This window comes from Falco punctatus (assembly GCF_963210335.1).
Source record: "Falco punctatus genome assembly, chromosome: 2".
Lineage (NCBI taxonomy): Eukaryota > Metazoa > Chordata > Aves > Falconiformes > Falconidae > Falco > Falco punctatus.
This window is the reverse complement of record NC_137581.1, coordinates 10,319,695-10,332,416: the sequence shown is the minus strand read 5'-3', so window position 1 is coordinate 10,332,416 and position 12,722 is coordinate 10,319,695. Positions and strand designations below refer to the sequence as shown.

At 42.4% G+C, this 12,722-nt stretch overlaps 1 protein-coding gene across 1 annotated transcript in view; it reads right to left on the bottom strand.

Annotated features, from left to right (window-relative positions):
- The window catches only part of LOC308058796 (putative N-acetylated-alpha-linked acidic dipeptidase), a 31,342-nt gene extending 23,989 nt beyond the window's left edge, over positions 1-7,353 (bottom strand). The window contains 5 exon segments of the mRNA XM_080375145.1: positions 1,616-1,666; positions 1,668-1,718; positions 2,506-2,692; positions 5,794-5,899; positions 7,222-7,353. Coding sequence (XP_080231271.1) covers positions 1,616-1,666; positions 1,668-1,718; positions 2,506-2,692; positions 5,794-5,899; positions 7,222-7,339 — 513 coding nt within the window. The 5' untranslated portion in view covers positions 7,340-7,353.
- Between the last annotated feature and the right edge of the window lie 5,369 nt (positions 7,354-12,722).

The window sequence follows — 12,722 nt, the reverse complement described above, 5'->3', positions numbered from 1 at the left end:
AGCAAAAAGAGAACCTATGACTGATGATTGCAGTTTGCAAGTTCCAAAGACCTCTCTCCACAACTTAGTTGTGGTTTTTAATAGAATGGGTTTTAACACAAAATACATAAACAAGCCTGACCCTGAACCCACTGAGTATTCCCGCTGCCGAGCTCCATACATGCTCCCTCCTGTGCTGTTTTGCAGTACAGGTGCAGACAACTGCTCACTGGAGACTATAATTGCTAACACTGCTAGCTAGGTACCTGGAGCTTTTGTTGAAATACTATGTAATAAGGTGAACATAAGCATCACATTTAAAAAAATAAAATCTGTTTTTTAGGTTTGTGGTTTGGTTTTTTTCAGAAACTAAGTTATTGTACTTAATTAAAATAAAATAATTTTCTAAGGAGGAAGCTGCAGCTTCTTAAACTTGTTTTTATTGTTGCCCGTACCCCATCACTTACTACAGCTCTTCACAGACCAAGTAAAGCAAGGAGGTTATTCTGTCTTTCTTTGGGGATATTATGTTACAATACAAAGTCAGAATCCATTTTCCAACTGCAATTCTTGAAACACTCAAAGGTCTCATATCCTAGGGCACAGACTATCTGCCTGATTCTCCAGCTCACTTTGAGTGCCTGAGGCAATTGAATATAAGATACCTTTTGTTTCCTAGACTTGCACAGCTTATTAACAAACTTCAGAAAGTACATGACTAGTAACGCACTGTGTGAGTAAAAGCATTGTTAGCAGGTTTCAAAGTCAGATCAAACTTTAAAGAAGAGATTGGACAAAATGACCTCCAGAGGGCCCTGCCAACCTAAATTATTCCATGTGTAGACAGGAAAGATACTGAGAAAAACAAAAAAACATTTCTAATCTTACAAAATATTAATTGAATCCACTAACAATCACAGGATAGAAGGCTCCTGTTACACAGTCAGCTTTATAAAAGAAAACCCATCAGCTGGTACCAGCAGCACAATATAGAAAGGATTAATGTTAAGATCTGATCACAGCAACACTTTTACTGCCTGCTAGAAATGGTAGCAAAAGCCATTTTCAATCATACTGTACATCGTGTAGTTATACCTGTCAGTGTGAGCCTTGGGCAAGCAGCATTTTGAAAATTAAGATTGTTCATTTGGCCAATAAATGTAACAGTCTTATTTGTTCACCAAGATGGGAAACAATGGTGCACAGTCACAGAAATACCTGGAGAAGCTTATAGCAGCTCAGAACATTGAAGATTTATTATCATAATTTTTAAAGAAAAGGTAAAAATAAAACCCAATTCTGACTCAAACTAAAGAAAAAAAATCAAACATATATGTAAGACTGTTCAATTTGAACATTACTCTATAGCAAAACTCCTAAGAACATCTGAGCTAGGACATTTTTCCTGCTGGTGATATGTCAGGTTTTGAACTAAAGCCTAAGATCCAGGAGTTTCACATTATTCTGTATCACTCTGCTATTTTGTGCTATGCTATGCTACACTATGCTATGGCATTCCATCTTTTCTATTTCTATTATTTCTATTTCTGTCTCTATTTCTATTTCTACCTCTGTTCCTATTTCTAATTCTGTTTCCATTTGTCCCTCCATTTCTTATACTATTCTACTATGTTACCTCAGGCGTTCCTTGGGCTGAATACGCACTGTAGGGTGGCACCACATCTTTTAACAGCCTCATATCCTGGAGGAGGGGGCTCAGATAATGATGTGTTGAAAATCTAACAGGAAAGAAGGAAAGAAAAAAAGTAAATCAGGCAACATGGAAAAGGAGTACTGTCTATTGGGGCACGTTTCACAGGTACTTGCAGTTTAAAGGACTCTAGTTTTAGGACTCTAAACAAGGAGTGGCCGATACTTTAGCAAGCACTGGGCATCCTTTTTAGTATGCAGATTCAATGTGTCATCTTGCAAATCCCATCTCTACCCTTGGCACAGAATCCTGCTTAAATGATCACAGGGTCCCTTAAGGTGGTCTCAGTTCAGCAGATAAGAGCAGGTTAGACCGTAATGGTAAAAAACGCTTGCATTCTGCTCATTCCTGGAGCTTCTATGAGCACTAGAGAAGCTCTGTAATGAACTGATGTTACTTGTGGTAGTACACGTCCAGGCCTAATCTCTAATCTTCAAGAAACTTAATTTAGCACAATCATCAATACCGTATAATGAATCAATGCAAAATAATGATGCTGACGGCAGCTGCTTTCCTAATTTTAAATAACAGAATATTAAAACAATTGTATAACATGAAGTAATTCTCTTACATCATTCTTCTTTAATCCATATGTCAGTGTGCTATATGAACCAGAGTAATTATTAGTATTCCTAGTACATACATTACAAAACAAAGATACAAATTATAAAAGCAAACAAGAATTCCTGATTTCTGTGTGCTTTGGATCAGGCCCAACGCCATTAACAGAGCAGAGGATTGCTTTCCCTCCCAGTCTTCCAAGGTATATGAAGGTGATTTTGTTCCCTGGTGGCAAAAAATGGTGTTTTCTGTACCTCGCTTCCATGCTCGTCAATTACTGAGATGTAGTTGGGCTTAGTGTCATCAGGGTAAGACAGCAAGACATCATAATGAACCAACTGAACAGAATCCAAACCAAACTCCTTCCACTCAGCTTGGACTTGCTGTGCCAGATGCAAATTCTCCTTGCTTCCTGCTAGGTGAGGAAGCCGTGTAAAATTGCTAGAGAAAAAGAAGCAACGAATCAGTATCAAGCATTGCACCTCATAAGCAGAACTCCTCTTAGCCTAGATGGAAATAAACCCCCTAGAGATGACCAGATGTACCCAGGCTAAATAAGGACCTAGACCCCTCTGCATCTATGCTTTTGCCTGTTATATGTAAACTGAGGTAAAGGTTTTCAGTGTGTCCTGAGCTATCACAGATGTTTGCATCTTCCTCACAGCATGGTTTAGCAAGAATGGCACGATCTCATCAGCTATGGGGTCTTGTCCCTTACTCCTTGTCTTCTAAGTGACGTTAGGCCAGTCACTCCTATCCATAATGAGACTGACCTTCCTTGCAAAGGGATAAAAGCATTGAGTGTCATTATTTTTTTGTGTTGAATTTAGAAATGTGCATAATTACCCTGATCTCTACTTTTAATTAACTGGATATTCTCTTTGCATCCCACTATTTTAGCTAATTTTGGCAGAAATACTGATTTATTTAAAAGTTTACTCTGAGTATGTCTTGCTGGCAAATAAGAAAGTGAGTTTACTGTGGCTTACAAACAAGGAACAGAAAAACTCAACAGCTTGTGACTTAAAAGCTATGCAGTGTGAAAAAAAAAAGTGAAAGATACCATAAACAGTAAGCAACCCATTGTCTGAAAAAAAACATTGTCTAGACCATCAAGAAAGTCCAGTGGTAAAGTGAGCTGAAGAAACTCCCAGCTGAATGAGGCTGTCATCATGATGACCTCATCCTGTCATATGACCATGCCATCAACATGCCACAAAAGCATGTGTTGCACCAGCTGGCATTAATGAAGGAAATTGCATCTTCAATAAGGAAGGGGTTTAAGACTGGGAAAAATTTTAATTGTTGACTTCATGTGAGAACAAAGCCATCCAACAAAGCACTTTGAAAGAACTATACACTTAGAATAGAACTGAACAGAACCAGACCATTTCATTTGGAAGTCACCTATAACAATCATTTAGGCCAACTGCCTGCCCAATTCAGGGCTGCCCAAGTTAAAATATGTTATTAAGGGTTTGTCCAAATGCCTCTTAAACACTGACAGGCTTAGGGTATCAATCACCTTGCTAGGAAGCTTGTTCCAGGGTCTGAACACCCTCTCGGTAAAGAAATGCTTCCTCATGTCCAGTCTAAACCTCCCCTGGTGCAGCTGTGAACCATTCCCACACATCCTACCACTGGATACCAGGGAGAAGAAATGAGCACCTCTCTCCCCACTTGCCCTTCTCAGGGAGCTGCAGAAAGCAATGAGATAACCCCTCAGCATCAGCATCCTTCTCTCCAAACTAAACAAGTCCTAAGTCCTTGGCAGCCAAATTCTGCTTGATAAAACCATGTTCTTCTGATAATGTCAACACCTAGTACCAACACCTTACCAAAAGTCCCTGTTACAGTGACAGTACCATTTGCTGGGTGACATACTGAACCATAAGCACAGTTACTGTTAGAGGCAAAGGCTGTTTTCTGTAAGAGCTAAGAATATTTAAGTCTCAAGTTTTCATCAAAATTCGAATTATGCAATAACATTCTCCTGTATTATAACCCCATTTAACTGAATGTTTTTCTTCATTTCCTCCTTTAATTTGTTGACTGTACTGGTAGTTCTGAGCAGTGACTAAATATCTGCCATATTTCACCACAGAACTGGTTGCATGCCAGTAAATGAGGCACAATGTTTCCTGCTGCACAGAGACAGGGAGTTGAGAAGTCAGCAGTCCTTTTACAGAGCTGTTTAACATTTGACTTCGTAGGAGCAAAAACACAGGTTAAGACTTTAAAAAAAAATCCTAAGTCATCAGTTTTCAACGTTTATATAGTCCAGGACATGACTGTTATATAGCAAGGAGAGTGTACTTCCCAACTAAATTATTTGCAATAGTTTATGGTAAGTGCATTTAAAATGGAATCAGTGGGATTGCCACAGTCTTATAAACCAAAAATGGTTTTTAAAGTAATTTAGCTTTGTACTAAGATACAACTTCATGCTATGTAGTCAGGCTGGGAATTTAAGGCAAACCCAAGCTTGTTGATTACTCCTAAAATAACCGATACTTTAACACTTTCTTTCCACAAACTATAATTTTTTATCAAAAAAGTGTGACTTCTAGTCTGTTATTGACTGGAATAAATTAATGCTTTTAACAAATACTATACTTTTCTAAGAGAAAATTAATCTGTTTACAAGATCCCTAAAGCAAACAAGTAACAGTACACCAGCTTCCTTGTAGTTAAAGCTTCTAAGTTACAGAAATTGCAAAATCAATTATAGTATTAAAATGCAATAGATTTTAAAATATATATATATTGTTACCTTGCATTGCTTGAATTTTCAGGAACAAATGCCAGCAACTTCGCTTACATGATTTAATAAATAAATAAAACTATATTTGAGATCACCTAATTTAAAGGGTAGATGAAATGAAAAAAAATATTGGGGAAAATAAATGGTCTTTAAAAAAAGACTCTAAAGGTTTAAGACTATTAGATGTATTATGAACAGTCTAATGTACCATGAGATGACACCAGGTATCTACCATGTCCTAGCTATTCACTGTGAGAGGGACAGAGCTTGGAAACCTATCTTTCTTCGTGGAAGTAAGTACAAGGTTGGAATGGTGACAAATTAACAGAAATTTGGTCTGGTCACAGCATGACAAAGTGTGAAGGGGAAGTAGAAATAAAGTACTAAGGCCTAACCTGTAGGAAGAACTAAAGGCTCAGACACTGGTATGATTTTCTTCTCTTTTACATTGACATGCTCTACTATTTTCCATTTAATCTCTTCTCATTTAAGTTCATTCATACAGCCTAATTTGAAGTGAATGATTTTTCCATAAAAAATAATGTAAGATAACGCTGTTGTAGACTGAAAAGAGAATGGCCGAACTTCCACTTCATTGTACAAGCATTCACTAAATGCTGAGGAAAAGCTTGGCTAATTTTTAATTGGGAGGCATTAAATAAAACCTACGTCTGAGAACCTGCACACCATCCCCTGTCTGGTGGCATCCTTGGGCTGGTTCCTGCTTGAAATATTTTTTTTTTTCTTTTTTGGACTGATTAATCTACACATTGCTTACTAAAGAAACTGCTTGATGTTTTCAGCTTTCATTTCAGCCATAAATGCCGCCTTCATGTCCTCATGAGGACTCGATGTCGTCTTTTCTGCAGGTTTTGCAAACCAACCTGTACAACACACCAAAATACAACAGTAAAAACACCAGTCCAACATTCCCATGACACACACCATTTCTCTTTGGCATCACAAGATTTTCACTGTGTATTTTACAACTGTTTTTCTCTCAGCACAGACAAGCAGCCACAACCTAATGTCAGCCTGCACTGTGATGGCAATGGCAGTCCCCCACACAGTAAGAGAACTCAACTTACCTAGGGAGATATTGAGGGGGATTAAAATACTATGTTTATTCATCACAGTTGTTTTACTGTAGATTCTAAGGAGACTTGACTGTCTCCCTTTAGCACCAGAACATCGTGCTGTCAGTCATGTCAGTCACCTCAGTAATAAGGCAGCAGCTTTACAAAAATGCACAGAAACACAGACACCCTTTGTAAGGAACAGATGTCTTGCAACTCCTTTCTCACTCTCTGGTCTGTCTGGCTCTTCGTCTGGAATCCATCCCTTACCGTGCAGACATTACCAGAGTAAGTGATGAGAGGAACACCTGGCTAGAAAGAAAGTGTTTCTGACATCTGTGGACACGTTCAGCGCAAACGCAGCAGCAGTGACATGGGTAGCGCAAAGGAGAGAAGTGGTGGGGAGCAGAGAGCGGGTAACAAGCTGGCACCGGCACGGCACTGGTCACTGGCACAGTGAAAGGCTCTTTCCACAAGACAGGAATTCAGTCTGGGCTTCCCGATGCCAGGAACCTCAAGTACACACCAAAAGGCATTTCGAAATACAAGTGGCTCTTTTGTTTTCCTTCCTCCCGCATGCCAATCCTGATCCATCTGGGTGGCTGGGGAGAGGAAATCCTGTGTGGCAGCAGCCTGCAGGCCTGCCGGCCAGGGCCGAGGGGGAGACGGGCCATTAAATTAAAGACTTATTTCATCCCTCCTGGAAGAGATGGGACATTAAATCAAAGTCTTATTTCACCCCTCCTGGCGGCGTTGCCCCAGCCCCGCATTTATCTTCCCGCCCCTCCGGTTTGGGCTGGTGCAGCTGCAGCCAGCAGGGTCGAGGGGCCGGTCTCCTGTCCCCTCCTCACAAACCCAGCGCCTCCTCTCACGCCCACAGCGTAACTACTTTATGTAAAAGGAAAGTGAAAGATAAGTCAAAAAGACAAAGGCCCCTTTTCTCTTGCGGAGGAGCTGATCACCCCAGGAGGGGTCGGCGACTGCACCTCCCTGGCACAGAGCCCCGGGCGCTGGAACCCTCCCGCCCCCTCCCGCCCCCGGCCCGGCTCACAGCCGTCTCCCCCGGCTGGAAGGGCCGGGGAGGGCGGGGAGAACCCCGCGATCCGAAGGACGGTTAGCCTGCACCGTACCGATGAGGAACCCGAGGAGGAAGAGCCCCGCCGCTGTTCCCAGCGCCACAGCCCAGAAGCGGCCCCTGGCTGCCCTGGGACTAGCCGGCTCCGCGACGCTGCCGAGCGACGACCACATCGCGGCGGCCCACTCCACCCGCTCGCCCGCTCGAGGTCCGCCGCGCCGCGGCCCGGCCCGGCCCGCCCCGGAGGCGGCGGGAGGCGGGCTCCGGCCACGGCCCGGCCGCCTCACAGGCACCCCCGGCGCCGCCCGTGAGGGCTCCGCTCTCCCCCCCGGCCCCGCCCGGGGACAAGGTCCTCCCGCCAGCACGCCCGGGCGAGGCTGGAGATACCGGAGCCGGCCCGGCTGCCGAAGCCTCTACCCGGGCGCTTGCTGAGGGATGTCAGTCCGTCCAGACGTGCACACCCTCCCGTGTACCTTCCCGCTCTCTCCCCGCATGTCTTAGAGAGCCTGCCATCCCCTAATTATTTTAATTTGCTACAAATGTGCGGTGAGGAGGGAAACGGTGATTGCCGGGGCTGCTACACACGGGGCCGCGCCACCCTCTGCCAGGCACACGCCAGCGGGGCAAACCTGGGGGTGGGGGGGAAAGTTAAACCCCATTATTTTAAGAGATTTGTTTTAAGAAATATTGTATCTCAATACCCAACGCCCTGAAAAGCTATAAAGACGCTTCAGAGAGAAATGTGCCCCTGTGGAGGTGGGTTGACTACCCCACATCTGTCCTCTGTGTTTCTTTCTGTTTTGTGGAGGTGTAATGCCGGAGTGTGGGTGCACCCCGGCTGCTGCTTTGAGGAGAAACCTGAAAATTTGTACACACTTGATTTTGCTGGAGTCTTCTTTTCCACCTCTGGGAAAAGCCTCTCCATTCAGTTTGCTCATGGGGATTTGGGATGAGGGCCATGACCTTTAGGGCCATGACCAGAGAGGAACTGCACATGGAGGGGACCTCCGGGGCTCTGTGTGTATTTTCATCCCCAGAACCTGGCTCAGTTGCCCGCTAGGGAGACAGCTGGTGTTTAAGGCACAATGTCTGTGGTTATTTTGTGTCCATATCCACATACAGTCTGGGCAGCATGTTCTCAACAGACTCTCTACAGGACTGCTCCTAGTGCACCACACTACTTGCTGATGCAGGCAAAATCTCGGATAAATTCCAGACACTGAGCTTTGACCTCACCTGCAGAGCCCGTTGCACTAGGAAATCTTAGTACAAGACCGCTAGATGGGCCCTGTGGCAAGCAGAAGTGTTTGTTGCAAACATCAGTATACCAACGTGGCAGTAGCATGCTGCAAAATCTTTAAGAGACAAAAAACTTCAAATGACTAGACAGATACTAACAAAAACGTCAGTATTTGTGATATTAGTCCTGTCTCCTACATAGACTGGCTTTATTGTGCAAAAGCCCAGCTTTTAATGGTACTTTGAGCAGGGTACTCTGCCACTTGTCAAGTCAAACCCAGATACCTGCCAAGTTGCCCTCAGCATGCTGGCTGTTGTAGATACCATTCTGGAATGCCCAGCTCTCCCCTATAATATACAGGGAACCTGAGTTTGGAAATGAGCACAGTGGAATGTTTTACCTCTACTCAGCAGTCTACTTTCTTTCCCCATTCTGTACCTGGAGGGGCATAATGTGCCCATGTTTGCTACTCCACCACTACTCATTGATGGAAGCTGAAATCAATGTGGTGTTTAAGATAAGTGGGCTGACGAATGGGCATATTTTTTGATATTCCTAAAAAGATTAATATGGACAGCGCACCTTTGGGCATAGAAACTTGGAAGAACTCCTGGATCAGCTTATTTCTGTTTGAAGCACTTGAAAATTAAGTTAATGAAGCACCATGGGACTAGGCACAGAGCAAAAGCATATCTTATCTCTTGATTAATATTCTAGAGGGATTTAATCAATCCCAGTGGTTTATCACCACACTTATTCAAAGTAAAATAAGATGGAAAGAAACAGTGAGGAAACTGAGATGGAAATATAGTCAAAAGTTTGGTGCTCTTTGTTCAGTACTCTGAAACTAACCTGCCCATAGCACTTAGAACTTATGAATTACTGCTTTGAGACATTTTATAGTCTTCCAGTGCGCCTGCAGCTTGGACAGGACATTATGACTCTTAAATACACAATAGCAGCAGCCAAAGGACATAGGAAAGCTTTATTCAAGAGTAGATTACAGTTATGATAAATGCATAAAATGCTATTCTTGTTCCTATACAGAATTGTTTAGGTCACTTTGCAGGCAAAGCCATTTCACTAAACCAAAAATGTTCAATAAACGAAAAGCAGAAAAAGTTAATGCTTCTTTTCTATGCTTTAGTGTAAAATCTTCTACTAATCAAAGTACTATTTTTTTTTTTCTTATTTCTGAGCTGGGAGGAATGTCTGAAATTATTTTTTTTCAATACATTTGCCTGAATAAACAAACTGGGTTTTGATATGCAAATCTTAGGCAATGTTTTGGTTACATATTATCCCTTCACATATAATTTATCATGACAGTTTTCCTTACGTCCAATTGAAACCAATTTCATGTGACTGTTAGGAGCTGTACTTGCAAGGTGTTGAGGAACCCAGTTATGTGTTAAGATGCTGTTCAAACACAGATAGAGTAAGATCAACTCTGTGCTGCTTTCTTTTGATATACCTGCAGGATTGCTCCTTTATTCTTTGCTAGCCCTTCAGCATGTGAAAATGTTGTCACATTAACTTACACAAATAAGGGTTACAAATATTGTGGGGAGGGTTCTTGATGTACCTACTAAATGCATCCTGTGCATTTACTTGTTTGGGATTTGGGAAGTGTGGGGAAAAGTTGTCTCAGTGGCAGTTTCTGCAGTAGCATTTCATTCCTCTGAGTCACAAAGCTAGTTTGATAGGTGATTGGGACAGGAGCTTCCACACTCTTTTGATTAGAGCATAAAGTGAAGAAGGTGAAACCAGTCATGTCATTTAAACCCACTGGAGGAACAGCCAGTTTAACGTGGAGGTAATGTTACTGTAGTGTCTGAGGACAGCTTATATGACTTGTCAAATACAGGTGTATTTACTTATGGCTGCCAGTCTCTGTTACAGTTTTAACTGTGAGAGGGTAGATGCAAAGGATATACTCAAATGCATGGAATTGTACTGTGGAATTGGTGATATGGGCCTGAGAGCCCATGTGTCAGGGTTTGAGAGGAGGCCAACAAGGGGACATTATGTCAGTCATCTGCTACTGGCTGCTCTCTCGAGGTAAGAAAATGGATGAAACCTTTTTCAAACAACTAGAAGCAGTCTCGTGATTATAGGTCCTTCATCACGAGATTGAGTAAGCACTGGAACAAGCTGCCCCAAAATGTGGCATATAAATTTTTGGAACTATTCAAAACACCTGAAGAAAGTCCTGTACAACCTTACCTAACTAGGATGTGAGGTGTTTTGAGCAGCAGTTGGTCTGGATTGACCTCCTAGGATCCCTTCTAACATTTACCTACAATTCTGTGGTTTTAATGGAGAGCTGCTTCTGGATTAACTCGTGGCCTACTTTATAAACGGTAAAGTCTGTGTTTCTCTGTTAGGGATTTGCCATACAGATGATAAAATGAAAAGACTTGCCTAGCTCCCAAGGGTTCTGTAGGATTAAATCATCTATTTTGGAAAAAAAAAAAAAAAAAAGAAATTAATGAGTTCCAATTAAATTTGAAGTGTTTCTGGTATAAGTTATTGTTACATCACGAGTGAATTACATTAGATGTATTGTTGTAAAGTGTCAATGCAAGAGCAGGAAATGAAACCTTGAAGACTTTTCACCTAGAAAATTTTCCTTACACTTTACTCTAGCTTTGTATTTTCAAACTATTCAAAATACCAGCTTCACACTTTTTACTTATATAAGGCATGCAGATGTTTGCTTTGCCCTTTTATATACTCTTCTCATTGTATTTGCAACAGACATTGCATACATAAAACTTTTCCAGGTGTCTAGAAATCATGCTGCTTTTTTCACAAGCTATTACAGTGCTTCTGAAACATCGCATTCTGCAAGGTGCCACATGTGCCTATGTACCTGAAACAAAACTTGAGTTTCTTAATATCTTTCTCCCTGTAGGTGTCTATATAAGAAGTTGGAATGCTGCCTCTGCGCCTACATGAAGCACTGAACAATCATAGAATAGTCTAGTTGGAAGGGACCTTTAGGGGTCACCTAGTCCAACCCCCCTGCAGTGGAACAGGGACATCTTCAACTAGATCAGGTTGCTCAGAGCTTGATCCAATCTGATCTTGTATGTTTCCAGGGATGGGGCATCTACCACCTCTCTGGGCAACCTGTGCCAGTGTTTAACCACCTGCATTGTAAAAAATTTCTTCCTCATATCTAGTCTGAACCTACCCTCCTTTAGTTTAAAACCATTACCCCTTGTCCTGTCAGAACAAGCCCTACTGAAAAGTCTGTCCCCATCTTTCTCATAAGCCCCCTTTAAGGACTGAAAGGCTGCTATAAAAGCCTTCTCTTCTCCAGGCTAAACCACTCTATTTGGCTCAGCCTGTCTTCATGGGAGAGGTGCTCCAGCCCTCTGATCATCTTTGTGGCCTCCTCTGGACTCGCTGCAAAAGGTCCATGACCTTCATATGCTGGGGACCACAGAGCTGAATGCAGCACTGCAGGTGGGATCTCATGAGATCAGAATAGAGGGGCAAAATCACCTCCCAGCACCTCCCTGATTTTAATTTTTGGTAGTTAAGTTTATTACCTTTCCATGTCGAGTCTGTGCCTTGTCCCTATGCAGTGTGCTTAGAGATTTGTGGAGTGATCACTGCAGTGATAACATTCCTTCAGCTGAGGCTCTGGTAACTGTCTGAAAAAGCAGGGGTGGCAGAGATGTTTTCCTACCATAACGGTTCACTCATTTGCCCTTCCTCTCTCTTCTGAGTTCTTTTTGTGTCCTCTTTCCTCCTCTCCCAGCTCTTAAAACTCTGCAAGGAAATCAATTCTTATGCCCTAGTGAAAGTGGTAATGAATTGGCTGTAGTAACTACCTGCCCAGGTGTGCTGTGCTGTTGACTCCCTTCTATCTTTAATGGTGACCGTAGTTACTCTATCAGAAGTAATTATGCTTCTGTCTTCCGGGGCTTGCTAATGAAATGCTGGAACCCTTTAGCTTCTACAGAAGTCATAGTAGTAAATATCCATCTATTTGCAGAAGGAAGTCTAGTTATTCAAATAATATAGCATTTAGGGTAGTGCATTGTAGAAGAAGGTACTGTGAACTAGTGTGAAGGTTCGAAGGATCTGTGCTCCACAGAGAAAGACCTGAGATAATTCTGAATTGTAACAGTCAGCCCCAGTGTTGCAAGATGCAGAAGGATAAAGCTAAATGAAGAAGCCTGCCCTGATTTAACAGCTTGTCATATTGAATGAAGGAGCTTTTGCTTCTGCTCTTGGTTTCACAAGTCAGTTCTCTCCCAGTCGTAGTGCTCACTGGACTGCTCGTGAACTGATTAATTAGG